This window comes from Nicotiana sylvestris, chromosome 6 (assembly GCF_000393655.2).
Source record: "Nicotiana sylvestris chromosome 6, ASM39365v2, whole genome shotgun sequence".
Lineage (NCBI taxonomy): Eukaryota > Viridiplantae > Streptophyta > Magnoliopsida > Solanales > Solanaceae > Nicotiana > Nicotiana sylvestris.
In genome coordinates, this window is record NC_091062.1 from 25422035 (window position 1) to 25449996 (window position 27962).

The window sequence follows — 27962 nt, forward strand, 5'->3', positions numbered from 1 at the left end:
TTATATGCATACAACTTGTTCAAAATCCTTGCCTTGTTATTTGAGTTATACAACGTCCAATGTGCTTTACTTGCAAATTATTTGATTCAAACTATTTACTTGTTAATGGACTAATTCGTAAATATAAGTTCAGCCATGACCCACAGTTGTGGACCAAGAGGGGTGCCTAACACCTTCCCTTCGAGGTCATTTCGAGCCCTTACCCTAATCTATGGTAATGCAAACCAATCCAAGAGTTAATCGCTCTAGGTGCCCTAACGCACCATAACCCGTTAGGTGGCGACTCTTTAAATACCCAATTCCCAAAAGGAAATGAGTTATTACCCCCCATGAATGTCGAAACCCGGACTTCTCTTCGCGGAAGGAAAAAAGGGGGCACGACACAAACCATGGACCAGTCCTTCTGAATTAATTTGTTCAAAAGAGAGAAACTTGTGTGCCCTAATCTTCTGTGCTAGAGTTCAGCATCATCATCAACAGCTTTCAGACAGCTCAGATCACCACTTTGTATGGACTCGAAATCAGCAACATAGATGTTCTTGTATCTCTTGGCCACAAGTACCACTTCACCAGTTATCAGATTAGTAACTATACATATCTTGGACAAGAACTCCACCTTGTTTCCTTTATCAAAAATCTGAGAGACACTTAAGAGACTGTACTTAAGACCATTGACATAGTACACATTCTCAATAGAGTGAGTGAGTGATTTCCCGACTTTTCAAACTCCAAGAATGTACCCCTTTTTCCCATTGCCAAAGGATACACTCCCTCATTGTAGGGCTTTTAGAGAAAGAAAGTCCATGGTGTTCCCAGTAATGTACTTTGAGCATCTACTATCCATGAACCATTGTTGACTGCTTCCTTTCACTGTTCCCTACACAAGGAGATCAAGAGTTAGTTTTAGGAACCCAAACAAGTTTGGGTCCCTTGTATTAGGAAAGAGGATGAATAATAGCTCTCTTAGTCCATGCAGGTAATATGTGCTTTTTGTGGGTGGAACCTGGTCCGTTTTTAGTAGTTACATTTTCAGCAAACACTTTATTTTTCTGAAAGGACTAGACCTAGCTTAGTAATTTTCCTTGAAATGCCCATTGTTCCCACAGTGGGTACACAACTAGTTATCTGGTACAGTAACATACTTGCTATAGGGGTTTTAAGGAGTTTTCTCCCTTTGGAACCCTATTCCCTGCCTGTTTCCACCATTATTAACATACATGGCAGTGATAGCTTATCAAGATCCAATTTCGGGACTTTTCAAGATCATTTTTTATTCTTTTCAGTTCAGTCTGGAGATGCTTGGTTTTCTTAGATTCAACACACAAACTAGTTCTAACAGCTTTCAACTCGTTTTCAAGTCTAATGTGTTCCTCACTTGCTACCTCTTTTCCTTTTCCAGAATTTCCAGGTTTTGACTTAGTCCTTAGTCCCTCTATTGTTTCCCTTAGGTTTGCAATCACTATCAAGAGATCATCTATTTCTTCCTCAATCTCAGTCACTCTTTTAATCAAGGATTCTCTTTCTTTTTTTGAAGTTTTCAATAGTTTTCTTATGGTCAACAACTACAACCACTAAGTCATCTCTTTCATGTTCTATGTAAGCAAATTTTTTTGGTTAAAACAAATTTTTCTTTCTCCACCTCACAAATGGTTTCCTTCAGATCAACTACATACACTACCAGATCATCTCTAGTTTGTTCAGCTTCTCCTAGCTCTAAGGTCAAGGCATCCTTATCCTCCACAAGACTATGATAGGTATCAATCAATACACTAGCTAAACACATGAGTTTCTTAGGAGAGTAGAATTTCAGATTTCTCTGAACATCCCTGAAATTTACCTCACTGTTGTCATCGGCCTTATGATCATCTGATTAGGCCATCAAAGCAAATATTGAATAATATTAATTTTCCTCACTTTCAACTACCATCATGGAGCTGTCACCTGCATCGGTTTCATCTTCAGACTCACTAGAGGAGTCTCCCCACGCTGCAAGAGCCTGTTTCACCACATTGTCAACTGATCTCTTCCTCTTGTAGTCCTAGTTAGGAACCGGGTTCCTCTTAGTTGCTTTCTCAGGGTTGTACTTGGAGTACTCTTGCTTAAGGAGAGGATAGTCTTTAATGAAGTGCACAGGCTTTCCACACTTATAGCAGAGATCATAGTTCTTTGGTTTGCTAGAGCTGCCCCTTTTAAGTATTCCTCCATTTCTTCTGACCATCTTCTGAAATCTTTTGGTTAGTAAGCCATGTCACTATCCTCCTCACTCGAGTCATTGCTATCAACTTTGAGTACCAGGTTCTTTTCTTTCTTTGGTTCTCTTCTTTCACTGTCTATCTTCCTCTTCATCTCGTAGGTCTTCAGATTTCCAACCAACTCGTCTATGGTCAGCTCTTGCAGGTCCTTTACTTCAATAATAGCATTCTCCTTGCTTTCCTAAGAACTGGGCAGGATACTGAGAATTTTCCTCACTAGGTTGTTCCTAGGAATGGTTTTACCAAGTGAGTGTAACTCATTTATAATGGAGGTGAATCTTGTGTGTATATCTTGAATAGATTCATCGTCCTTCATCCTAAAGAGTTCATATTTGGTAGAGAGCATATCAATATTAGATTGCTTTACTGGAGTGGTTCCCTCATGTGCTATTTTCAGAGCTTCCCATATCTCCTTGCAATTTCACAAGCAGAAATTCTATTGTATTCATCAGGTCCTATTCCACATACCAAAATTTTTTTGGCACGAAAATTTTTCTCCACAGCTTCCTGTCTGCGTTAGTGTATTCTTTTCTAGCTTTTGGCATTGAGAATGGAAGTTCTACAAGTGCCTTTGTTGGGATGTAAGGACCATCACATATGACATCCTACAACTCAGAATCTTCAGCAATGCTAAAATCATGCATTCTTGTCTTCCACCACCTATAGTATTTCCCATTGAACCTGGGTGGTCTGTACGTAGATTGACCTTCTTCAAAATTTGGTGGAGCAGTCATACGGATCCTTCCTAGGTGTTAGTCTGATAGGAGGAACCCGCTATGATACCAATTATTAGTTTATATGAGTCCACCAAACTATAGAGTACCTAGTCCTCTATGAGCTTCTACTGAGAAAAATAATGAAATAGTAAGTAAATAAGAGATTTTTACGTAGAAAAATCCCACTTAAGGGGACAAAAACTATGACCTACACTTGTAGGCTTTCAACTTCACTAACTTGTAAATACTCTATTACAAGCCACTTTGTAATGCCTCTATTACAAAGACTTCAACTCGACTAACTTGTGATACTCTTACCACAAGCCACAACTCACTAGTTACAAAGACTTTAACTTATGACTAACTCTAGTCACAACACAAACTCAGAAAGTTTATGGTTTTACAAAGGGGTTCCTAAGCAACGCTTCTAGCTAAGCAATTTAGGAATTATAATAAGAACAATCACAAAGTTACAACTCAACTAAGGACAACAGAATACTAGATTTAGGAACTGGTCCGTAGTAGCGTTTAACTTTGATCTTCATGCTCTTGAGAATTGAGTTCACTATTTGCAGAGGACTTGAATGCTTGACGTGAATTCTCAAGTGTTCAAGTGATGTTTTGTTATAATGCTCTTGTTAATACACCCTTGATGACATCACTTGAATGATGTAAGCACTTGGTAGGTCAAAGGCAAGTGACTGCAAAACTGCTACACTGTGTGCACTATTTCTGTGGCAACTTTCCAGCTGCGCACAGTTGACTTTCGTACTGCTGTCAAGGAAACACAAGGGATGAGGTCCCTATCTTGTTTCTCCATTTTCTACACTTGCAGCAGTTTACATCAGTTGGAGTCCCGGCTGGAATCCGTTCATTTGTAATGTGTACCAGGTGTGTCAGGTTCCCTATCTGGTTCTTGACAGTAAGTTTGTTAGATCATCAAAACATAAGGCAAAGATATTGAAAACCCATCAATTAGTATATAAGTAATCTCTTTTTTTTTCACCATCTACTTTTTTGTTTTATATAACGACCATGTCTAGATTAGCTTAGGCTTACTTCGACTATTTCAACAAGTATTTGATATCTTTCAAAAACACAAATATCAAGTAATTCTGCCCAGAGGCGGATCCAGTATTTTAGGAAAATAGGTACACTATTACAAAGAGGTGGATCCAGGATTCAACCTTTAGTTCTTACAATTGACACATTACACTTTTGGAATTATAAGTTCAAAATTAATTTTTGTTCGATAGTAATTTTCTTTACATCTATATCTATATTTCATATCCAAAATATTGGGATCAGTTGGACCCATTGACTATATGCTACATCATCCACTACTATTAATTTTAATATACTCATTTCATTTAATCATATAAGATTTTACAGTAAAAAGAAGGATAATAATTTTAATGTGCGAAAATTTTGCATGAATAAACTAAAGAAAGAAAAAGAAAAAGTACTTAGTTAATACGCATATCTCCCTTGGACACCTAGTTCTACAAAAAAGAAGAAGATAAAAATAACAAAATTAACATAAGATTTAAACTCGCAATCTCACTTAGAGAGGTGCATCTAGAGCTATCAAAACGGGCTAGCCCAGCCCAAGCCTCATGGGCTTTTAAATTTGGTAGGCTAGGGCGGGCCGACCCTCCATCTATATGGGTCTTAAAATGGCCAGCCCAGCCCAGCCCTAAGAGGGCCGCGGACTAAGGGCGGGCCGACCCTTCAATTTTTTTAGAAAAAAATATTTCTCCAAATATTTCTTCAAATCTTTAGATATTTTTTCGTGATATAATCTCTTGATCATATGAATGACTTCTATTTATTTAGAGTGTACAAGAATCTTGATATTGGACAAGGAATCTCGTAATTGAAATGTAATTTTTTTATATCTCTAGCTCTTCTTTTTTTGACGTTACATGAATATTTTTTAGTGCTTTTCTTTTACTTTTCTGAGGTTCAGGAATTGCTTCAATAAGTTTGTATATTAAGAATTTTTAATTTAGGTTTAACATTATTTGTCGATTTCATCATTATGGTCCATAAAATTTTTAAAATTCATGAAATTTGCTAGTATTGTCACTTTTCTTTGGATATTAAAACTTGACCTTTTTCTATACTGAAGAGCAATTTAATAATTAATAATATATTAAAGTAACCAAACTGATCATTGGCCACTTAAAATAATATTTTCTTTTGAAAAAAATATTATTGGCTACAAAAAACTTTCTTAGTTCGTTGTTAATTAAGCAAAAGAAAAACTAATATTGTCATACTACATGCATATCAAAAATATAAATTCTAGTTGATATGGATTGGTAAATGAGCAATCTAAGGTTGGAAAATGGGAATTATATTTAATATTCTTTTAGTTTTTACTTTTGTAAATATTTAAATTTGAATATAATTATTTTTCGGCCCATGGGCCGGCCCAGGCCCAACCTCGGTCAAGCCTCAAGGGCCAGCGGATTGATTTGGGCAGCGCTTATAAGCCTCAATTTTAAATGGGCTGAAAAAATCCCAACCAACCCGACCCAAGTAGCGAGCTGGATCGAGCTGGCCTCACGGGCCAAGCCCATTTTGACGGCTGTAGGTGCATCCATTAACCATTGTATATTCAACTTGGATACACACATATATTTATAAGTATTTTTCAAAAATATAACACTACTATATATGATCTAGGAAGAGGAAAATGGGTTCATGTGCCTTATGGAACCCCTCCCCCTAGATATGCCCCTGATTTTGCCCCCAAGGCTTAAGCATATTGAAATAAATTACCTTATGCATTTTATCTTTGTTGAAACTTATACCCTAATAGAACATTAAAGAAATTGTCTTAAATTTAATTTAACCACAATTTAAATACTTAATCAAACACCAATATATATATATATATATATATATATATATATAAAGTAGTCTTACAAAAATATTTACTAGTATATAAAATAGAAAAAGTTGTCTCCGTTGACTTATAAATCATGGATTCGAATCGTAGAAGCAGTTTCTAGTGCTTTCATTAGTATAAGATGTCTACATCACACCCTTAGAGGTACGACCTTCTCCCGACCCTATGAATACGAAATGCTTTTTGCACTAAGCTGTCCTCTTTTTTACAAAATGAAGGAATTTTACTCACTAAAAAACTCCAAAAAAAAAATTTCAATCTCCAAATGTATGAAAACGTTAAAATAAACAACATATGACATGTACAACTAATGTTTAAAAGGTATTTTGGAAGCGAGTTTCTAGGCAAGCCTCGGGCGAGGGCACCAGTGGACAATCTTCAGGGCGTTCGATTAGGCGTAAGTCCTACCTTTTAGGCGTTCATTTGAGTGGGGTTTGGGGGGGGGGGGGGGAGGGTTAAGCTTATAGAGCTTTTCCAAATTGGAGCCAAAATTTCTTAATAAATCCCTTCTTATACCTAAATGCTTAAAATTTAACTCAATAAAATTCTCAAACTAAAAAAAAAAAAACTCAAAAGTCAAATGCCTTCTCTTATTGTTTACCAATTCATAATCTTTTCTCTTTGTCGTTTATTTTTGCTATCATGAATATTTATGATTTATTTTCTTGGTTTAGATTTTTACAATAATTCTTTTTTACAACTTTACTAAGTTCCATCATAATCTTGTTATTGATGTAATGCGACGACGACAACGACAACGACCCAGTATAATCCCACAAGTGGGGTCTGAGGAGGGTAATATGTACGCAGACCTTACCCCTACCCCGAAGGGTAGAGAGGCTGTTTCCAGGAGACCCTCGGCTCAAAAAAGCAATAGGAGATGATATATTAGTACCATAGAAATGCGTAATAAAAATAACAACAATAACAACAACAATATATAAGAGATACGAAATATGAAATACATGATACAAAATACGAAATACGAAATAGATGGCTGGTATAGTACAACTAGAAGGGAAAGCCCTGCATCAATAGACGACCAATGACATTCCTAGTCTAACTCCTAACTGGATAGTCTCCCTCTATTGCACTGTAGAAATATTCACACTCTCCCCTAACCTACAACCTTAATGCTCGACCTCCATAATTCCCTATCAAGGGTCATGTCCTCCCCAATGCATTCAGAGGAGGAGTACTGATGCACCGGTGAAGAGGTGTGAGCGACTGGCTGTAGTGGGCACGCGGCCATGCATCTTCGCATTTTTCACTTTTTCAAGTACGAAAATAAATCTTTTATAGTGTTCAAGTACAGTTTAGCATGTTTATATATATATATATATATTTTCTAATAATTTTATAATTCTCTTAAATTTTCTATAATTTTGTAATGTATTTTGTACTAGTTATATATTTATCTTATTAATTTATTAAATTTTTAAATTTGAATGTCAGGGGGCTTACGCTGGCGCCTCGGGCGATACAGTACATATAAAACCCTCGTTTACGCCTGGGCCTTTTAAAACACTGTGTACAGTGTGCAAAATTCCATTTTCCTTTCTTTTGCTCGCTCGGGAAAAGTTGTGATCAGTGAGAAATTTACAATCTCTAAATATGGTGAAGCTTCTCCAGCAGAGTGTTGCTGGTCTGAAATCATGGTATAAATGTAACCCTACTTCACTTATGGTATTCAGATTTTCTACCAATTCTCAAACCCTAGCATCTTCTTCAGAGGAAGACAATCTCAGAAAGCTAGTACGTTATACACCCTCTACTGTGTCCGTTATACCAATAATTAACCAGTGGGTTAATGAAGGGAAGACCGTGGATTATGAGGACCTCAAGAAAGCTATCAAGTATCTCCGGGCAGTCAGGCGCTTCAACCATGCTCTCCAAGTATTTCTCTCTCCCTCTAAATTGCTTTGTTTATTTAGTTTAATTTTGAAACGGGTCGACAGGGATGTGGTAGGATGTCCCTGAACCCGGTCAATGACACAAATGAGCTTCAAAGGAGCTAGTCGTGAACTTGTGACCTGTAGGTTAAACGGACCAATTGGCAAAAATTTTGACTTTTGATCGAGGTTTGCCCATTGGTAAGATAACCTGCCCCAAATGCCAAAAGTTAAAGACCACCTCTTATGGTGTCCTATTTTTGCCATTTTTTGAACCCTACCCATTTAATTCTAGAAGAGGACCAAGTGCACAAATAGCCAAAACTTACAAATTGTTTAAAATATAGCCAGAAAAACTTCAAACTCGACCTTCACGCAGAAGTTAGGATCTGGAAATTCAAAACTGTCTGAAGTTTGATTTTCGTAGTTCAAGCTTCATACCTTGGAGTGAGACGACTGACGAGGGTCTTTCGGAAACACCCTCCCTACCTTCACAAGGTAGGGGTAATGACTGAGTACATACTACCCTCCCCAGACCCCACTTATGGAAATATACTCGGTATGTTGTTGTTGTTGTTGTTGTAAGCTTCACACCTTGGAGTTTGAAGTTAGACTCTGCATTTCAAAATTTAGACCAGAGTGTCTTAAGAGGAGGGAGAGGTCTGAAGTTTGCCAAAGCTTGCTAAACTTTCATTAGTTTTTAAAAAGCTGGATATGTGGAGGGAGAGGTCTGAAGTTTGCCAAAGCTTGCTAAACTTTCATTAGTTTTTAAAAAGCTGGATATGTTTTATATCTACTGAGTGCTTTTCTTTCATTATATCATAGAGTTTACTTCATGATCACTGTGTCAAGAACGCTTTGCCAATGAAAGGTTTAGATTTGATTTTTTGTTCATTGACGCTATCGTAAAAATATTCTCAATAATCTGAAGCAAACTATGTAACATAAAATAATATTTTAAGAAGGAAAACTAAATTCAAGCATGCAAATTAGGATTGAACAACCAGAGCTGACTCAGCCATGACTGCACTCACTTAAATTTAAGTGCCAAGTTGGTCTTAGTTCCGACAGAACCCTTTTTCCACCCTTTCCCCCTTGTTTATGTGTTGTGTCCAAATTCAGTTTTCTGCTTCTTATTTTTTATCTCAGATTTATGAATGGATTAACAACTCAGAGCATCCTCATTTATCATCTAGAGATGTTGCAGTCCGACTGGATTTGATATCAAAAGCTCGTGGATTGGAAGCAGCAGAGGAGTATTTCGCCAGCATTCCAGATACTCTTAGAGCTTCTTGTGTGTATATCGCTCTTTTGAACTGCTATGCTGATGCAAAATCATTGATAAAAGCGGAAGATACAATGCAAAAGATGAGGGATCTGGGGAATGCTGACTTAGTGACTTACAATGTTATGATGAACCTTTATGCTAAAATGGGAGACCTTAAGAAACTACACTCGTTAGTGCAAGAGATGGAAGATAAGGGAATTGCCGGTAATGCATTCTCCTATACTATCCGCTTAAATGCGTATGCATCTGTTCCCGATATTAAGGAGATGGAGAAACTTTTGATGAAGATGGAAGAAGATCCGCTGCTGATTGAATGGAATGGTTATGCAGTCGCTGCCAAGGGCTACATGAGAGCTGGTGATGTAGAAAAGGCTTCAGAGGTATTGAATAAATGCGAGCATCTAAGTAAGGAGAAAAATGCAAGGCTTGCTAATGAAGTCATTCTTTCCCTCTATGCTAGTATGGGAAAGAAAAATGATGTCTATCGTATTTGGAACAAATTAAAGAATAGACGTAAGGTCTGCAGTTCAAGTTATCTTTCCATGATAAGTGGACTGGAAAAGTTAGATGATATTGATGGTGCAGAGAAGATATTTGCCGAGTGCGAAGCGAAAGAGGTATATTTTGACATTAGAATTCCAAATTTGCTCATAGCCATCTACTGCAGAAAGGGTCAATTGGGAAAGGCTGAATCCATTATGGAAAGACTCTTGGAGAGTGGGAAGAGGCCAAACTATAGAACGTGGGATCATCTGGCGCTCGGATATTGTTTACACCATCAGACGGAGAAGGCAGTTGAAACATTGAAGAAAGCAATCTTCGCAAGTGACCCACTACAGAAGCCAAATATTCACAGTTGGCCTTCGTGTGTTGATTACTTGCAGTCAAATGGAGATACTGAAAGAGCAGAAGAGATTAAAAAATGGCTTGAGGAGCGAGGTCTCTTCTCAGCAGAGTGTGAAAGGTCTGATAACTGTATTAGAAATGGAAATTGTGGGTCTGAAGAACTTTATGAAACAGAAGAACTTGAGGAGACTGGGTGACGACAATAGGAACATCTCTAGGGTACTTGATGGAGAATTACTTGTTTGAGGGTGTTAGATTAGAATATTAGAACTGTTAATTTCTTAAATATGATAAAATATACTTTGGACAAATACCATATGTACATGGTTGATATCTAGGAATAGGTGCATCTTATATTTATCAAATTATCAATTAATCAATATTATAAATCTTCTCTGTTATTTTCTCACAATCTGTCTGCTCTAAATTAAGATATTGTTCCCTGGGAAACATGCTAGCTTTTAGATGGTTTTCTTTAGCTACATCGTTCTATTGAAGTGTTTAGAGTTGTGAAATATGATATAATAATTGTTTTGTTATCTATTCTTGCATTTTTCTATTAGTTTTTCTGTTCAGCACAGGTTGAGGAAAGAGGATAATATAAACTGGACACTACAAATCTGACGGTGTTTTTGTTAGCAGTCCAAGGAGTTGGTTTACTTTTGGATTGTTATTTTTGTTTTGCTCTTTTTTCAGCCTAGTAAGGTCCTTTCAAGATTATTTTCTTCATACTTAATCAATAGCAGCTCCAGTTTTTTTTACTAACAGGACATTTCTGATTCAATTCTTCGTCTGCCCTTTCTTTGCAGCATAGGAATACATATTAAAGTTTAAGACTTATGTAAGTGCTTTTAAATAAGTATACTTGAAGCAACTTCATCAGCTTTGGGCTACCAATCACATTATTATGGCCCTGAACTCCCAGGAAATACTTCAGGTTTGTAACTGGAAGCCTAGTTTCCTTAAATGATATGTAGAATTGTTTCTCTTTTCTTTTTTATTTAATTTTGAAGTAAAGTTGTTTGACAGTTGAGGGGGGGGGGTGTATAAGGAGGAAGAAGAGGTAAAATAAGGTTTAAGGCTCCAGATTGTTGGGGTTTTTGCTGATAATTAACGACTTTCCTAATCTAGTTTAATTGACAGAATTGTTTTTCTTTAAGCTCCAGTTTTTGTTTTTTTGGTTTCTCGAGGTGTTCAGTACCTGCATTAAGCTCCAGCTTTTGAAATTCACAAGGCAAAGCTCCATTTCTGAAATTCACATGCGATTGTTTATCTTTAAGCACTCGATATCTGAAACTTGATAAAGTATTGTTTTTGGCAATAATTTGGATTAATGAAGAAAAATACTCTCTATTGTATGATTTTTAATTTCAGCGAACCTAAATTATTGTGATCATTGAAAATATTACTCCTAAAATATTGGTGAAGCTTCTCCAGCAGAGTGTGGCTGCTTTGATATCACGGTGTAAATATAGCCCTACATCTCTTATGGCTCTTCAGTTTCCGTCGCACGATAGCAATTCTGAAACCCTAGCATCTTTCTCAGCAGCTCCAATTCCAAAGGAGGAAGACAATCTCTACCAAAGGCTGATACTGCATGCACCTTCTACTGTCCCCATTCTTCCAATAATTAAGCAGTGGGTTAGTGAAGGAAAGTCCGTGAAGTATGTGGACCTAAAGAAATCTGTCCATACAGCTCTGGGCATTACGGCGCTTCAAGCATGCCCTCCAGGTAGCTCTTTCTATCTCTCTCCTCTCTCTCTAAATTGTTTCTTTATTTAGTTTAACATTGAGAGGGGTTGGCAGTGGCAGTAGCGGGTAGTAATGTCCCTGAGCCGGTGGTGAGCCTTATCGATCTAAAATCCTAGAAGGTCCTGCCTTGGCCGCATTCTCAATTTAGAATTGTGCGGCAAGTGCACAAATAGCCACTTGGAGCACTGCTGTTTAAAGAATAGCCTAAATTACAAAGTATTTAATATTTAGCCGTCTCAGGATCAACTTCAGGTCTGAGACTGGTAAGAAGTTTCAAACTTCAGACATACTCGGGTCTAAAGTTGGGGTCTGAAGTCAGGGACTACCAAGTCTAATGTCACAACCAAATGTGGGTTAGATTGTTTCTTCGACCTGTAACTCAATCATGCCCTTTAGAACATCAATTTCGTCATTTCTCTATAATCTTTGGAACAGCTGCCTTCTCACATCCTCAGTGGGCGCTTTCTTCACTGAACTTTCAATCTCTTTCTCTGCTCCTCTTCCACCCCTTAGATTCCTTTGCTCCATCTTCATCCACCAGCCACCCCTTATAAAATGGCTATAATTTGAAAGGGAGAGGACAACAATTACGGCGGTTCCAAACTGCCACAATAAGCAAAGTAAACAACCGTACTTAAAAATGCATATTGTGGTGGTTCTATCTGCATATTGCGGTGGTTAGACGAAAACCACCGTATTACACCTTTTGGCGGAAGCGATTATGGCTGTTGAGTAGGACGCCATTAATAACAATTGCAGTGGTTCTGAACCGCCACTATAAGCAAATGAAACCGTCGCAATTACCCCAGCTTTTTTGTAGTGAAGCATAGTTTCCTTTAAAAGAAATGTAATATTGTTTCTCTTTTCTTTTGCATTTAATTTTGAACTAGGTTGGATATGCTTTGTTGATAATTCAGATCTAAACTCTTTCACTTAAAACCATTTTTACTATTCTAAACCTTTCACTTCCCAACTTTAAATTAATTGAATTTGATGAGTTACAATCGTTCTTCTCTTCTTTGGACAAATAACTGTAGAGACATGATGTAGCTAGGTTAAATTACCTTGGTCTTGTTCAAATAAGTCTGCCCTTTATAATATAGGCTTATCTTGTCTTTCTGCCGAACTTTAATATATGAATTATGATGTAGGAGAAGGATTCTTTGGAGGGGAGGGAATGGGGACAGAATATAAAAGAAATATATTTTAGAAGCCATCACTGGCCGATATGCAATGATAGGGAAATATGACAATAATTTTGTGATTGGTAAAAGAATGTAAAAAGCATGGGAATGATGAAAATGTGATGCTACATGACATTATCAAGAGAACAAAAAGTTATTTTTGTATTTGAAAAAGAAAAGTTGGTCGGATGACCCAGTTGGTTTGGAGGGGAAGTCCGAAAATTTTTTGATGATTTTTTGGACAAAAAATACGTTTCTAATGCTAAAAAAAGGTTACGTAATTACGTAAAACGCAATATTATACTGCGTATTATTTTTTTTTTTTTTACTAATTCGCAATACTATACTGCGTTTTACTTATAAGCAGTACAACACATTTGTTTTTTTTGTAAAATGCAGTATAATAATGCGTTTTACCTGAAACGTACTATTATACTGCGTTTTACTCATATTTTTGGCCCTACCAATTAACTGACATAACAATAATTTAAATATATAAAACGTAGTATTGTACTGCATTTTACATAGAAAAATTCTACACCCCAAGCTCGGACTTGCCTTATTTAAAGGCGTTTAAATTTTATGAAAATCCATTCAATACTTTACTTCAAACTTACGTTCATACTTCTCTCTTCTTCTTATCAATCATTTTTTTTACAATGTATGAAGTGCCAAAAATAAGGGTTTCACTATATTGGGGGGGGGGGGTTGTGCTGGAGAATAACTCTGTGAGGTATAGCTCACCTCCACAGTGTCATGTTAAATTGCCGCTTACTATGGAGTACGATAAATTGGTATCGTTGTTACGTAAAAAAATGAGTGATAGGAGGTGTTCGGTTAACCTTAAAGTAACCGGTAGATTTCTATATTTAGTGACTCCGCAGGGGTTTGCCTATTATTCTGAGTTTAACATCGAGGATGATGAAACTCTTAGAGATTTTTTGCGGATTCCGGATGAATATAGGGAATTTATTGCAATAAAATTATTGAAAATGTACGTCAAGGTGGAAGACGTTCCCAATAATGAGGGCGTGCATGGTAGGGATAACCCCCAGTCATCGGGTGGTTATTCTGGAGCAGTTTTTGCCGGACAGATTGGTGATGAAAGAGCTTGCCTTGATTTAAACTTGTCACCACCGGCGAATGAGCAGCCACAAAATAATTTTTCGACTTTAGATAATCAACAAGACGACTGGTAAACTTCAATTTTACTACGCTTTAGCGATGTTTAATTTATGTTTTAATTGGATTTGTATTAACACTCATATTTTTCATAGGGGGTACCGTCCGGATATGAATTTTACAAGTTATGACCCTGCCCCTAGTTGGAATATGCGTAGTTCTGGAGTATTGGACCATGGTGGTCCATCTGGGAGTCATCACCAACAAGAAAATATCCATCATGAAACGTCAAGACAGTACGACTTGTAAGTAAAGTGATATAGCTATATCTAAAGTATTTATCTAGTTGGGTAACTTATCATTTTGTTCTTTATGTGCAGTGAAAACGAGCTTCTTGAAGCTCCTGACCTCACACAGTTGCCCATAGACGACGTATTTACTCGTGATTTGGCAGATGCGCAAAGTCAGGAAGATGATAGTGATTATGACAACAATACGGATGAGTCTGGGGATGACACATCCTTCCATGATGAGGGTGATGATGAGGAGGAAGTGAATGTTGAACCTGAGCTGACGAGGGAGCATGTTCCTCCACCTCCCGCTAGACCAAGAGTGTACAAGTCCCACGTGCTATTTCATGAGCGGAATATTCCCTACCTTGATAATTTTCCAAGCATGCCGAACGTGGATGCCCTCACAAGGGATGATGATGAATTTCGGTCAGCGATGTGGGATGAGTCTAGACCAGCTGTTCTGACAAAGGGCATGTATTTCCCCGATAAAGCTCGCCTAATTAGGGATGTAGAAATCTACAGTATAAGAGAGTGCCATGAGATGACGGTAAATGAGTCAACTACGGAGAAATACAAGGCTGTATGCCGTAGAGACTTTATGGGTTGTCACTGGATGTTGCGTGCCACCAAGAAGAAATCAGGTCTATGGAAAGTATGATATTAAGCTTTTGATTGCAGTTGCAGTAGATGCCAACGGGCAAATATTTCCATAGCTTTTGCCATATGTGCCAACGAAAGCGAAGAGACGTGGACGCTTTTTTGAACCACTTGAAGCAGCACGTTGTCAAACAACGTTCAGGTATTTGTCTAATATCTGATCGGCATGGTGGTATTTTAAGTTCTGTACGTCACTTGCCTGAATGGCAGGAACCATATGCATACCACCGTTACTGTGTGCGTCACCTGAAGGCCAATTTCCAGAAGAAATATCCTGACAAGGCATTGCATGACTTAATGTGGCTGGCTGCAACTGAGCACCAGTAGTGCAAATTCACGAGGCGCATGGAAGCGATCCGGCAGTTAGAACCACGAGCCTATACTTGGTTGATGGGGCATGAGCTTCACATGTAGACATTGCATGCTGATGGCGGCAGACGATGGGGAGCCCTCACTACAAACGTGTCGGAGTCATTCAACGGCTTGTTGAAGTCTGCCCGTGGTCTGCCTGTCACTGCCATGGTCCGCATGACATTCAAACAAAGTGCGGAGAGGTTTGTTGAAAGGCATGCAGCTGCATCAGCATTGATGGACATGGGTGTTCAATTTATGTCAATACCCATGAGAAGATTTGAAAGGTCCAGGAGGCGAGCACAGTGGTATTCATTTCTTCAGTACGATCATGAACGGGGTGTTTTTGAAGTTAAGACCGCTATCCGCGGACACCGTGGGAATAATCTACAGACGGTGAATGAAAATAGAAGGTTATGTTCATGTGGGAAATGGACCATATACCACATGCCGTGCGCACATGCATTGAAGTGCTTTCAACAAGTTGGATATGGGGCAACAAACTATATTGATAGTCAATACAGTGTTGCTGCATACGTAGACACATATAGTGGGAAGTTGCAGCCATTAGGTGCTGAGCATTATTGGCCGTCAGAACCTTTTAAGATGGTATGTAACAAGGACTATTTGCGCAAGCTGCAAGTGCAAAAGAGAACGCGTATATGGAACCAAATGGATGTTGGTGACACCGTTTATGCGCGTAAATGTGGCATATGCTCGCAAACAGGACACAACCGTCGTAAATGTCATTCAGGTGGTATGCGTGGCAGTAGTAATACAGCTCCTGGTGCAAGTTCGTTGAATGTACCCAACTATCAATGATACCCCTAGTCTTTTGTTTTGGTATTGTTTTTTGTAATACGTGTTTGTACTTGTATATGTTGCAATATACATCAAATAAAATTATGTTCCACAATCTGGAATGAGTGAAAGAAAAGCTGTTTAATTGTAGGAAAATGTAATATGTAAAGCGTGGTTTGATAGTTTCATATAACAACACAAGCACTTAAACTTAACTTCCACTTCAATTAAAATAAAATTTAGTACACATACATGCCAATACATGCCATACATGCCACTTCAATTAAAATAAAACATTACTACAGCACAAACACAAACATAACAGGCCAACATAATAAAAATACATGAAATATGAAAAATACACTAAACACATATATGCCAATGTTTAGTGCCGGTTTCCATTTATTCTCCGCTCCAACCACTTAAATCGTTCTCCCATTTGTTCTTTTTCTTCTTCTACCTCTTTCAGTTTCGCCTTCACCTCCGCAAGTTCCCGTTTATATTTTTTTACGTTCCTTTTGTGCTTCACAATTCCATTGTGCTTTCCATTTTTCTTCTCCCACCTCCTTCAGTTTCGCCCTCATTTCTACAATAAAGACATATTATGAAGAAACACATTTCTACATTTCGCCCTCATTTCTATAGCTTTCTCTTTGTGTTTCCCGTTGGCATAAACACATATTATGAAGAAACTGCAGTTGTTCTCTGTAGCATTCCTGATACCATGGTTCATCAACCCATTCCTCAAAATCACAAATAGGTTCGCCGGGAACATTGTATAACTGGTTCATACAGTACCAGTAGCGGCGTCCAACTTCACCACCGTCCCAACATTTTTGCATCGAGCATTCTTTTCCACAGTTGCACTTTGGTGGATGAAGAGGTTGAGCCATTTAATGAAATATTTGCTTTTAGTAAAAAAAACCTTACTTTTAGTGAAATATTTGCTTTTACTAATTTTTGAGCACACAAATTAACTACAATGAGGCCGTTATTTATAGGCGAGACAAAATACATAAAGCGTGGTATAGTACTGTATTTTAGGGAGTTGTCTTGTCTTTCTGAAAAAGATGAAAACCATGTGAAAAAAGCTGCTTTATTGCAGAAAATTTAATATATAAAGCGTGGTATAGTACTGCGTTTTATGGAGTTGTCTTGTTGTTCTGAAAAAGATGAAAACCATGTGAAAAAAGCTACTTTATTGCAGAAAATTTAATATATAAAGCGAGGTATAGTACTGCGTTTTATGAAGTTGTCTTGTCGTTTTGAAAAAGATAAAAACTATGTGAAAAAGCTAGTTTATTACAGAAAAATTTAATGTAACGCGTGGTATAGTACTGTGTTTTATGGTTTTAGTTATCCTTTGTGCAGTGATGGTTTTAGTTCTACTATTTGTTTTTGTGTTACATTTGCAATGTTTGTGTTTCTTGTGTACTTTTTAAGTAAAATTGCTGTTCAAACGCAATTAAAATAAAAATGTTGTTAAAAGATAATTGTTACCATTATTTACATAATGCACTATTTACACAAACTAAGAACATAAGTAAATCAGTGAGTCCCGCAGCCTGTGTGCTTCAGTGCTGCTGCCGGCCTAAGTCGCATCCCCTGCCGCCCGGGTACACTATCTGGATCATCGTCATCAAGCCGCCTCTTTATGTGAGGATGTGCAGCAGCATCGACACCACAGCTGGCAGGATCGGAAGAATATGTCGTCGGGCCGTCAGCAACCTACAAAACAAGTAGTAATCTTAGCATATGAAAAAGTATATTTGTATTGTACGTGTTGAGTCAAAAAATATTTTCTCACCGTGGTCTCGTCGGCCGCCTGAGTATATGCATCCGTGGTGTCCTCATCAAAACATGTAGTGGCCTCAAAGATGGGCTGGGACAAAACTTACATAAGAAAGTTAAAAATTAATTAATGTCAGCTCATTAAGGAAAAGAAAACAAATTGAAATTTTAAAGTAATACGAACATACCTGCGCCTGTGGTAGATCCGCATCAACCGCCGGGGATGAGGCATAACTCAACCTGCGCCCGCCATCTACGTCCCGGGTGGGCCGATCCTCAGCTGCGGTAGATGGGCATGCAAAGTACTGGTCTACATCCCCGTCGAATGTACCCGTGATCGACAATGCTCCTGATGGGGTGACCTGCGATGCTGGCAGATATAGCTGAAGGTTGTACGAAGGCATGCTGCTGGAAGGCTCATCTACCCGAGGTATATAACCCGGCTAATCATCTCGAAGCGCCTCAACTCCAAAGTCCTCATCATGTCCCTCAACAGGTGGGTTGACAGGTGCCTCAATGCCCCCTTGCTGGGGACCACCTCCTCGCCGTCCCCCGCGACCCCCGCGACCCCGTGGGGCACCCCTACCTCGTGGGGCACCCCTCCCTCATGCCCTACCCCTGCCTTGTGGGACACCCCTACCCCGATGGTAGTCCTCTGGCACCGCATACTGAGCCTTGTGGTCCAACCTCGCGGCATCTCTCGCCTGAAATAGGGTCCGACGAGCCAACTGTGCCACTCGCCGGCCATAGTCAACGACTGCAGGGATGTCGGTATGCTGCTGCATCTCCTGTCCCAACTGGTAGAGGTGATGATGCCCAATAGCCTGTGAAACATTTAAAATATTAATTAAATAACACTATATCACAATTATACGATATTAATAAGCCAAAAAACATACCAGTGCCTCGTGCCTCCCAGCATATGGTCTGTAGCGCTCGCCAAGTACATGAATGGGGTTCCTGATAATCAGTCGGATGTGACGGCGATACCATGACGCATATAGATGAATAGTGGCCTCCTGGGTAAATGTAGGTGCTGGTGGAATACGGTCAGCTCGCTGCTCCTCCCAAATATGGACCTGCTACTCTAGCCATCCCATATATATATATCGTCCAGCCTGGCACGGTCATCTCGCTGATAGTGTGTAGCCACCCATCCAGGCTCCCCCGATATAGGTTGGGGATGGTGAAACTGGCGAAGCACACGCTCTGTGGCATGATACTCAACCATATCGAAGAAGATCATCGGGACAGAGGTGCTCCAAAGTAATCGATCGACTGAGCAATAAATGGGCAGCTGAACTAGCAACTCGTCGCTGTATGGCGTCCAGATGAACTACCAAATAATAATATAAAAGTGAGTATGCGCAACACAACTCAATTTAAAACAAGTAAGTATAGGTACATATTTACCTGTCTGTCCACCAGCATATCTAGCACATCCCTGATAAGGGGGAGATTATGATGAGCATCGGTCCCTCGGTAGTTCCCACGCCGGAGAATCCACCAAGAAGCTAGAGGGAGAAATGGATAAGCCTCACCGGGCGCAAGTGGTGGTAGAGGTGGCTGCAACGGCATGATCCGCTACCAGGCCCAAACCTAAGATAAAAGGTTGATGTAAAATTTATGAGTTATTTCGACCATATAGAATTCGGAATAATGAACAGAGTATTCGAAAATGTTGTCACCTGTAGGAGGGGCAGAAAACCACATATGTCCACCGCTGGGCCTATGCTTGACCGACACATGATCCTATACAGGTATGCGAGAACAACAACACCCCAGCTATACTGGGGTAAAGCATCAAGCTGCTGAAGATGATGGAGAAAGCGCATACTCACGAGACTCCCCGAAGTGTTCGGGAACAAAACACAGCCGAAAAACAGGAGCAGCGTGTCACGACCCAACCCCAGTCATGATGGAACCCAACACACTGCTAGGCAAGCCTGACCAACTAACAACCCTTTCTGTTTTCTTATGAAAATCATTATCAGTTAACACAGTTAAATTGCTAAATTACTCCAATAAGAGTTTAAGGCAACGAGTTAAATATGTGGAAAGTCAGATGATAATACCACTACATAGCCCATACAGAACCGGTGTCACAAGTCTCGAGCCTCTAGTACAAGTTTAACAACCTCATACATGTCCATCTAGGGAATACTAATTAATAACAAGGATATTAGGGAGAGATCAGGGCTGCGGACGCCATGCAGCTACCTCGATGCTCCCGGATATGCGCTGCTTAACTGAAATAATCCTCACTCAGCCTCAGATGCACCAGGATCTGCATGCAAGGTGCAGGGAGTAATGTGAGTACTCCGACCCAGTGAGTAATAAGCATAAATAATGATTGAGAACAAGAAATCACGGAAAACACAGAGCAATCTACACTGCGACAGTTTAAAAACAAGTAATATAAGAGTAATAAACCAATGGAAGCGAAATGTAGAAATACTACAACAAATAAGCAGTTAAGTGACAGACATATAAAGAGAAATCAACACATAGAACAGTACCCTATAGTACTCGCTGCGGCGTGTAGCCCGCTCCATTTATTTATCGTCGACGGTGCTCACTGGGGGTGTGCAGACTCCGGGAGGGGCCCCTTGCGGCCCAAGCGCTATATCAAGCCATCTCATGGCATCAAATCTAGGCCCTCAACCTCATATTAATATCAGTATAACACTGCTGCGGCGCGTAACCCGATCTTATAGTATCCTCACATCTGGCCCTTGGCCGTACTCAGTCCAGAAATCATATAAGCTCCTCGGGCAATAGTAAAATAGTAGTTCTTAGCCCAAAACATCATTTAATATATCTTTTAGTTTCAAAAATCGAGTAAAAGTGGCTGAGTTGTAAGACAGTAGAAAACGGTACGACTGAGTTCAAGTAGTAAGTCAAACAGTGAGGAAATAGTAAATAAACTCCCCGGAGGGTTCAAAGAATTGGCAAGAAACCCAAATATGACAATCAGTCCAAATAATGATGATAACAAATAAGCTTTAATCAAATACGCAGTAGAAGAATCACTCGGGACGGACCAAGTCACAATCCCCAATAGTAAACGACCCGCTCTCATCATCAAGCGCGTGTCTCACCTCAATATAGCACTATGATGTGCAAATCCGGGGTTTCAAACCCTCAGGACATTATTTACATTCATTACTCACCTCGAGCCGGTGAAATCTCTAGCTCGCAACGCCTTTGCCCCTCAAATCGGCCTCCACGCGTGTCGAATCTAACCAAAATCAGAGCGAATACATCACAATATGCTAAGGGAACAATGCCCAATCGAAAACAATCGAAAAATATTAAAATCTCAAAATTAGAAAAACCCAAGCCCCGGGCCCACTTCTCGGAAATCAGAAAATTTAACATCAATGGATTCCTCATCTTCTCACGAGTTCATACATACCAAGAACTCTCAAATCCGAGCTCAAATGACCCATCAAATCCCAATTGGAATATCAAAAACTCAAGCCCTAGTTCATCAATATTTTTGCTTAATTTCCATGAATTTCTAGGCCAATTGCACAATATAATCGAGTATTGAGACCAAGATTCTTACCTCAAGTCAATTCCTCTTGAATCCCTCTCTCATTTCCTCCAAGAATCTCCAAAAACGGGCAATCATGGGTGAAAATAGACCCAAAAGCGCGAACAAGATGACTTAAAACATTCTGCTCAGCTACAGTAAAACCTTCTATGCGATCGCGGCCCCAGGCTCGCGATCGCGATGAGTAAAATTTCTAAAGCCTCAAAAAGCACTATGCGAACGCGGTCAAGCTCATGCGAACGTGATGCCTTACCCGAGAACCTTCTGCGATCGCGTTCGACTCAATGCGAACGCATTGAACAAAACTCCTGCCTCACAAACTACTTCTATGCGATCACGACATAACCCCCGTGATCGCAATGACCAAAATCTCTGCAACAAAATGACTAGAAAATCTGCAACTTCCAAATGCCGGAATTGGTCCGATTGGCCATCCGAAATCACCCTGAGGCCCCCGGGACCTCAACCAAAAGCACCAACATAACCCAAGACATCATACAAACTTGTTCCAATCATCAAAATACCTCGACTAACACCAAAATCATCAAATTACATTGAATTCAAGCCTAAGTTCTTCAAAAACTTCCGAAACACGCATTCGATCAAAAACCCGACCAAACGACGTCCGAATAACCTGAAATTTTGCACACATATCCAAAATCACCTAACGAAGCCACAACAACTCTCGGAATTCCATTCCGACCCTCGGATCAAAATCTCACCCATCAACCGGAATTCGCCAAAATACTAACTTCGCCAATTCAAGCCTAATTCTACACCGGACCTCTAAAATCAATTCCGATCAAGCTCCTAAGTCACAAATCATCCCCCGAAGCTAACCGAAACACCGGAAATCACATCCGAGCCCTATAACTCATAAGTACCAAGCCTTCCTTAAAGAGACTAAGTGTCTCATTTCCTATCAAAACCAGTCCGATTTAACTCTACACACTGAATACCGATAACGAAACATGAAGAAGCATAAAATGGGAGAAACGGGGCAGTAACTCACGTGACGACGGGTCGGGTCGTCACATCCTCCCCAACTAAAACAAACGCTCATCCTCGAGCGGGTCAAGAAACATACCTGGAGCCTCAAACAGATGAGGATATCTGCTCCGTATCTCCCGCTCGGTCTCCCAGGTAGCCTCCTCCACGGGCCGACCTCTCCACTGCACTTTCACCGAAGTTATATCCTTTGACCTCAACTTCCGAACCTGGCGACCCAAAATAGCTACTGGCTCCACATCAAAGGTCAAACCATCATCCAACTGAACCGTGCTGAAGTCCAAAACATGAGACGGATCCCCAATATACTTCCGGAGCATAGAAACATGAATTACCGGATGCACACTCGACATGCTGGGTGGAAAAGCAAGCTCATAAGCCACCTCCCCAATCCTTCGAAGCACCTCAAAAGGCCCATGAACCGCGGAGTCAACTTTCCTTTCTTCCCAAACCTCATAACACCTTTCATGGGCGAAACCTTCAGCAAGACCTTCTCGCCAATCATGTAGGATACATCTCGAACCTTCCGGTCCGCATAGCTCTTCTGACGCGACTGTGCTGTACGAAGCCTCTCTTGAATCACCTTCACCTTCTGTAAGGCGTCCTGAACCAAATCTGTCCCCACTAGCCTAGCCTCGTCGGGCTCGAACCAACCAACGGGAGATCTACACCGCCTCCCATACAAAACCTCATACAGAGCCATTTGAATACTCGACTGGTAGCTGTTGTTGTAAGAAAACTCTACAAGTGGCAAAAACTCATCCCATGAACCTCTAAAATCAATAACACAAGCACGCAACATGTCTTCCAATATCTGGATAGTACACTCGGACTGTCCGTTTGTCTGAAGATGAAATGTTGTGCTCAACTCCACCTAAGTATCTAACTCCCTCTGCACGACCCTCCAAAATTGCGAAGTAAACTGAGTACCTCTATCTGAGATGATGGAAATCGGAATACCATGCAACCGAACAATCTCCCGGATATAAATCCCTGCCAACCGCTCTGAAGAATAGGTAGTACACACAGGAATGAAGTGCGCAAACTTGGTCAGCCGATCCACAATCACCCAAATCGCATCAAACCTCTTCAAAGTCCGTGGAAGTCCAACAACAAAGTCCATAGTAATCTTCTACCACTTCCACTCGGGAATAACCATCTGCTGAAGCAAGCCACTCGGTCTCTGATGCTTATACTTCACCTGCTGACAGTTGAGACACCGAGCTACAAATCCCACGATATCTTTCTTCATTCTTCTCCACCAATAGTGCTGCCTCAAATCCTGATACATCTTCGCGGCACGCGGATGAATGGAATACCGCGAGCTATGGGCCTTCTCCAGAATCAACTCTCTAAGCCCATCCACATTGGGCACACAAATCCGGCCCTACATCTTCAACACACCATCATCACCGATGGTCACCCCTCTGGCGTCATCATGCTGAACTCTATCCTTAAGGACAAGCAAATGTGGATCATTATACTGGCGCTCTTTGATGCGATCAAATAAGGAAGACCGAGAAACCACACAAGCCAACACCCGACTAGGCTCCGAAATATCTCGTCTCACAAACCGATTGGCCAAGGCCTGAACATCAACTGCAAGGGGTCTCTTCCCAACTGGAATATATGCCAAACTCCCCATACTCACTGTCTTTCGGCTCAAGGCATCGGCCACCACATTGGACTTCCCCGGGTGCTACAATATGGTAATATCATAATCTTTAAGCAACTCTAACCATATTCGCTACCTCAAATTAAGATCTTTTTGCTTGAACAAATGTTGAAGACTGCGATGATCAGTGAACACCTCACAAGATACGCCATACAAGTAATGCCTCCAAATCTTCAATGCATGAACTATGGCAACTAACTCCAAATCATGAACGAGGTAGTTCTTCTCATGGGGCTTCAACTAACGAGAATCATAAGCAATAACTCTACCCTCCTGCATCAACACACAACCAATCCCAACTCTCGAAGCATCACAATACACAGTATATGAACCTGAAGCTGATGGCAAAACCAACACTGGAGCTGTGGTCAAGGTTGTCTTGAGCTTCTAAAAGCTCTCCTCACACTCGTCCGACCATACAAATGGAGCACCCTTCTGAGTCAACTTGGTCAAGGGCGATGCAATGGATGAAAATCCCTGAATAAACCGGCGATAATAGCCTGCTAACCCAAGAAATCTACGAATCTCTGTGGCTGAGGACGGTCTAGGCCAACCCTGAACCGCCTCTATCTTCTTTGGATCAACCTGAATACCCTCGCTGGACACCACGTGCCCCAAGAAAGCCACTGAATTGAGCCAAAACTCACACTTGGAGAATTTTGCATAAAGCTTCTCCTCTCTCAACCTCTGCAATACAACTCTCAAATACTCCGCGTGCTCATCCTGACTACGCGAATACACTAGAATATCGTCAATGAAGACTATGACGAATGAATCAAGATAAGGCCGGAATACGCTGTTCATCAAATGCATGAATTCTGCTGGAGCATTGGTTAGCCCGAAAGACATAACAAGAAACTCATAATGACCATATCTGGTCCTGAAAGCAGTCTTAAGAATATCTGAATCCCTGATCATCTGCTAGTGATAGCCCGAACGGAGATCAATCTTGGAGAACACTCTCGCTCCCTGAAGCTGATCAAATAAATCATCAATGCGAGGCAAATGATACTTGTTCTTAATTGTTACTTTGTTCAATTGCCTATAATCGATGCACATTCTCATTGTGCCATCCTTCTTCTTCACAAACAGAACGTGCGCACCCCAAGGTGGCACACTAGGCCGAATGAACCCCTTATCTATGAGTTCCTGAAGCTGTTCTTTCAATTCCTTCAACTCTACTGGTGCCATACGATACGGCAGAATAGAAATGGGCTGAGAGCCCGACACCAGGTCAATACCAAAATCAATATCCCTGTCCGGTGGCGTGCCCGATAGGTCTGCAGGAAAAACATCGGGAAAGTCCCTCACAACTGGAACATAATCAATACTAGGAGTCTCGGCTCCAACATTCCTCACAAATGCTAGATATGAAAGGCAACCCTTCCCAACCATACATTGGGCCTTTAAGAAGGATATCACTCTACTAGGAACATAATCAGTCACACCACGCCACTCGATTCGCGGTACACCCGACATAGCCAAAGTGACTGTCTTAGCATGACAGTCTAGAATAGCACGACACGGGGATAGCCAATCCATGCCCAAATTGACATCAAAATCCACCATGCTCAATAGCAATAGATCTACTCGGGTCTCCAGACCCCCAATAGTCACCACACATGACCGGTACACACGGTCTACAACAACAGTATCGCCCACCGGGGTAGATACATGAATAGGTAAAGCAAGAAACTCATGGGGCGTACCCAAATAATGAGCAAAGTACGATGACACATAAGAAAAGGTGGAACCGGGATCAAATAATGCAAAGGCATCTCTGTGGCAGACTGAAACAATACCTGTAATGACAACATCCGAAGCAATGGCGTCAAGTTTGCCTGGGAGTGCATAGAAACGGGCCTGACCTCCCCCTGATCGACCTCCCCCTCTAGGGCGACCCCTGGCTGCCTGACCTCCACCCCTAGCTGGCTGGGCGGGTGGTGAAGTAACTGGAGCAGAAGTCGAGGGCTGACCCCTTTGCTGATACTGACCACCGCAAAGTCGAGGACACTGCCTCCTTATATGACCAAACTCACCGCACTCATAACAACTACCCGGTGCTGGAGATGGGGACTGAAGGGAACCTCTCACACCGGAGTCACTAGCTGATGCACTCGGCGCAGAAGAACCCTGAGCTGATGGGGCATGAGACGAACTCTGAGCTAGAAGGGCGCTGAGTGAAGGCTGGCCCTGCTGAGACCCATGATGACCACGACTGGAAAATGCCCCACGATACTCTGGACGGGCCGAATGAGCAGGCCTAAAAGAATGACCTATACCATGCTGGAACTGGCCTCTTGAGGGAGCACCACTGTAACTGCCCGATCCTCGAGGCCTCTTGGCCTCTCTCTCCTCTCGCTCCCGATGGCGAACCGTCTCAATCTCACGAGCGATATCAACCACCTCCTCGAACATAGCACCCAATACTCTCTCTCTAGTCATCAGAATATGGAGATGGTAGTTAAGGCCATCCATAAATCTCCTAATCCTCTCACAATCTGTCGGAATACACCAAATGGCATGACGAGCCAACTCAGAAAACCTCATCTCATACTGGGTCACAGTCATATCCCCCTGCGTCAACCACTCAAACTGCCTACGCAACTCCTCTCTGTGGGACTGTGGTACATACTTCTCTAAGAAGAGAGCAGAGAACTGCTGCCAAGAAAGGGGTGCTGCACCAACCGGCCTACGCCTCTCAAAATCTTCCCACCAAGTAAAGGCATCCCCCGAGAACTGAAAGGTGGTAAATGCCAAACCACTAGACTCAAGAATCCCTGCTGTACGGAGCATCCGCTGGCACTTGTCAAGAAAACCCTGGGCATCCTCGCCCTCAGCACCACTAAACGACGGAGGCTGGAGCCTACCAAACCTCTCAAGACGACGTTGCTCATCGTCCGACATAGCTGGTACTACGAACTCCTAAACTGGTATAACCGGCTGAGCTGGAGGTGCCCCCGGCGTCTGTAGTCCCTGCACTACCTGCTCAGGTGTGCGAGCAGCGGGGGTCTAATTGCCTCCCCCGACCTGTGAAGTAGCTACTGCTGTGGTGGTTGAAACTGCCCGAGCCAGGCCTGTGCAAACTGTCAAGATCTGTGCCAAGGCCTCCTGGAGACCCGGTATCACAATGGGCACAACTGGTGCCTGCACTGGTACTGCTGGAGCCTGGTCCTGAGCTGGGGCAACTAAAGGATCCATAGGTGCTGCCCCTGCTGCTCTTCCTCTACCACAACCACGACCGCGTCCACGGGCTTTAGTAGCCTCAGTAGGTAGCTCGAGTCCTCACCATCTATGAGAGAATGGAATAAAGGGAAATTTAGTATTCGGAGCAACAAGTTTGCACGACAAGAATTTCAAGAATGTGGAATTTTCCTAACAGGTTCTGTAGCCTCCCGAGGATAAGTACAGACGTCTCCGTACCAATCCGCGAGACTCTACTAAACCGGCTCCAGCCTCGCGATACCTAGTAACCTAGGCTCTGATACCAGCTTGTCACGACCCCAACCCCAGTCGTGATGGCGCCCAACACACTGCTAGGAAAGCCTGACCAACTAACAACCCTTTCTATTTTCTTATGAAAATCATTATCAGTTAACACAGTTAAATTGCTAAATTACTCCAATAAGAGTTTAAGGCAACGAGTTAAATATGCGGAAAGTCAGATGATAATACCACTACATAGCCCATACAGATCCGGTGTCACAAGTTTTGAGCCTCTAGTACAAGTTTAACAACCTCATACATGTCCATCTAGGGCTAATTAATAACAAGGATAGAAGGGAGAGATCAGGGCTGCAGACGCCATGCAGCTACCTCAATGCTCCCGGATATGCGCTGCTCAACTGAAATAATCCT

At 41.2% G+C, this 27962-nt stretch overlaps 1 protein-coding gene across 2 annotated transcripts; it reads left to right on the forward strand.

The window, feature by feature from the left end:
- Positions 1–7425: 7425 nt before the first annotated feature.
- On the forward strand, positions 7426–10312 carry LOC104231223 (pentatricopeptide repeat-containing protein At2g20710, mitochondrial-like). Of its 2 annotated transcripts, XM_070147957.1 has the most exons (3): positions 7463–7543; positions 7618–7781; positions 8974–10312. In XM_070147957.1, exons 2-3 carry the CDS (start codon positions 7696–7698, stop codon positions 10106–10108), a joined length of 1221 nt encoding a protein of 406 aa, XP_070004058.1. In that variant the 5' UTR covers positions 7463–7543; positions 7618–7695; the 3' UTR covers positions 10109–10312. The 2 variants fall into 2 exon arrangements, with proteins under 2 accessions (XP_009782480.1, XP_070004058.1); XM_009784178.2 differs by having other exon boundaries at positions 7426–7781; positions 8927–10312.
- The last annotated feature ends 17650 nt before the right edge of the window (positions 10313–27962 follow it).